Here is a 1,379-nt window from a genome sequence, read left to right on the forward strand (position 1 = left end):
ATTTTGTATTATCATTTTAACTATTAATGGTATGTGATTCATATGCTGTTATTATAACTATCATTGTGTTAATGCCATGATCAACATTCATTTCCATCTCAAGAAAACCTTTATAGGAATTCACAACTCAGTAGAACACAAGCATTTATTATTTATCAGAAGGATGAAGTGTAGTAAATTTAAGATTGCTTTAATGACTTTTTTTTCCCCAGATAATGTAATTCATTTTCACATGAAGTAAATGGAGAATAGGAACAATGTGACAGAGTTTGAACTACTGGGACTTACGGAAAACCCAAAGATGCAGAATGTCATATTTGCTGTGTTTTTGCTCATCTACATCATCTCTGTGGTAGGAAATGTGCTCATTGTGATCACCATAACTGCCAGCCCATTACTGGGGTCTCCTATGTACTTTTTCTTGGCCTATCTCTCCTTTATTGATGCCTGTTATTCTTCTGTCAATACCCCTAAACTGGCCATAGATTCACTCCATGAAAAGAAGACCATCCTATTCAATGAATGTATGACTCAAATCTTTGGGGAACATTTCTTTGGAGGTGCAGAGGGCATCCTGCTTACAGTGATGGCTTATGACCGCTACGTGGCCATCTGCAAGCCCTTGCACTATGCAACCATCATGAACCGAAGGGTATGTGGCCTCTTAGTAGGAATAGTGTGGGTGGGAGGCTTTCTCCATGCAACCATCCAGATCCTCTTCAGCTTCCGACTACCCTTCTGTGGCCCTAATGTCATAGATCACTTTATGTGTGATCTGAACCCTTTGCTCAATCTGGCCTGCACTGACACTCACACTCTTGGGCTCTTTGTTGCTGCCAACAGTGGGTTCATCTGCCTGTTAAACTTCCTCCTCCTGTTGGTCTCCTATGTGGTCATCCTGCGCTCCCTGAGGACCCACAGCCTAGAGGGCAGGCGCAAAGCCCTGTCCACCTGTGTCTCCCACATTACAGTGGTTGTCCTCTTCTTTGTGCCCTGCATATTTGTGTACATGAGACCTGCAGCTACTTTACCCATTGATAAAGCAGTTGCTGTATTCTACACTATCATAACTCCCTTGTTAAATCCTTTAATCTATACCTTGAGAAATGCTCAGATGAAAAATGCCATTATAAAATTATGTGGGTGGAAAGATATTTCAGGTGACAAATAGATGTTCCAGTGCTCAACATTGATTCAGCTGAGGCAAGTGTCCAAAGGACATCACAGATTTAAAAAAATATTTACAGGATAAAGCAAAACATTACCCACTTTAATTCACAGATTACGTGTTGTGGGGAGCAAAAGTGACTCCAAGAAAAGAAGAATGTCTAAATTAGGACTATTCTGCATATGTGGAAAATTTTACCAAACTGGGGCTT

At 40.7% G+C, this 1,379-nt stretch overlaps 1 protein-coding gene across 1 annotated transcript; it reads left to right on the forward strand.

The window, feature by feature from the left end:
• Positions 1-232: 232 nt before the first annotated feature.
• On the forward strand, positions 233-1,171 carry LOC124958976 (olfactory receptor 4C46-like). Its single transcript, XM_047517597.1, has one exon. The coding sequence runs from the start codon at positions 242-244 to the stop codon at positions 1,169-1,171; it is 930 nt and encodes a 309-aa protein (XP_047373553.1). The 5' UTR covers positions 233-241.
• The last annotated feature ends 208 nt before the right edge of the window (positions 1,172-1,379 follow it).

This window comes from Sciurus carolinensis, chromosome 11 (assembly GCF_902686445.1).
Source record: "Sciurus carolinensis chromosome 11, mSciCar1.2, whole genome shotgun sequence".
NCBI classification, from domain to species: domain Eukaryota; kingdom Metazoa; phylum Chordata; class Mammalia; order Rodentia; family Sciuridae; genus Sciurus; species Sciurus carolinensis.

Coding starts and splice junctions, on each gene's coding strand:
- LOC124958976 (XM_047517597.1), top strand. CDS start 242: ATGGAGAATAGGAACAATGTGACAGAGTTTGAACTACTGGGACTTACG.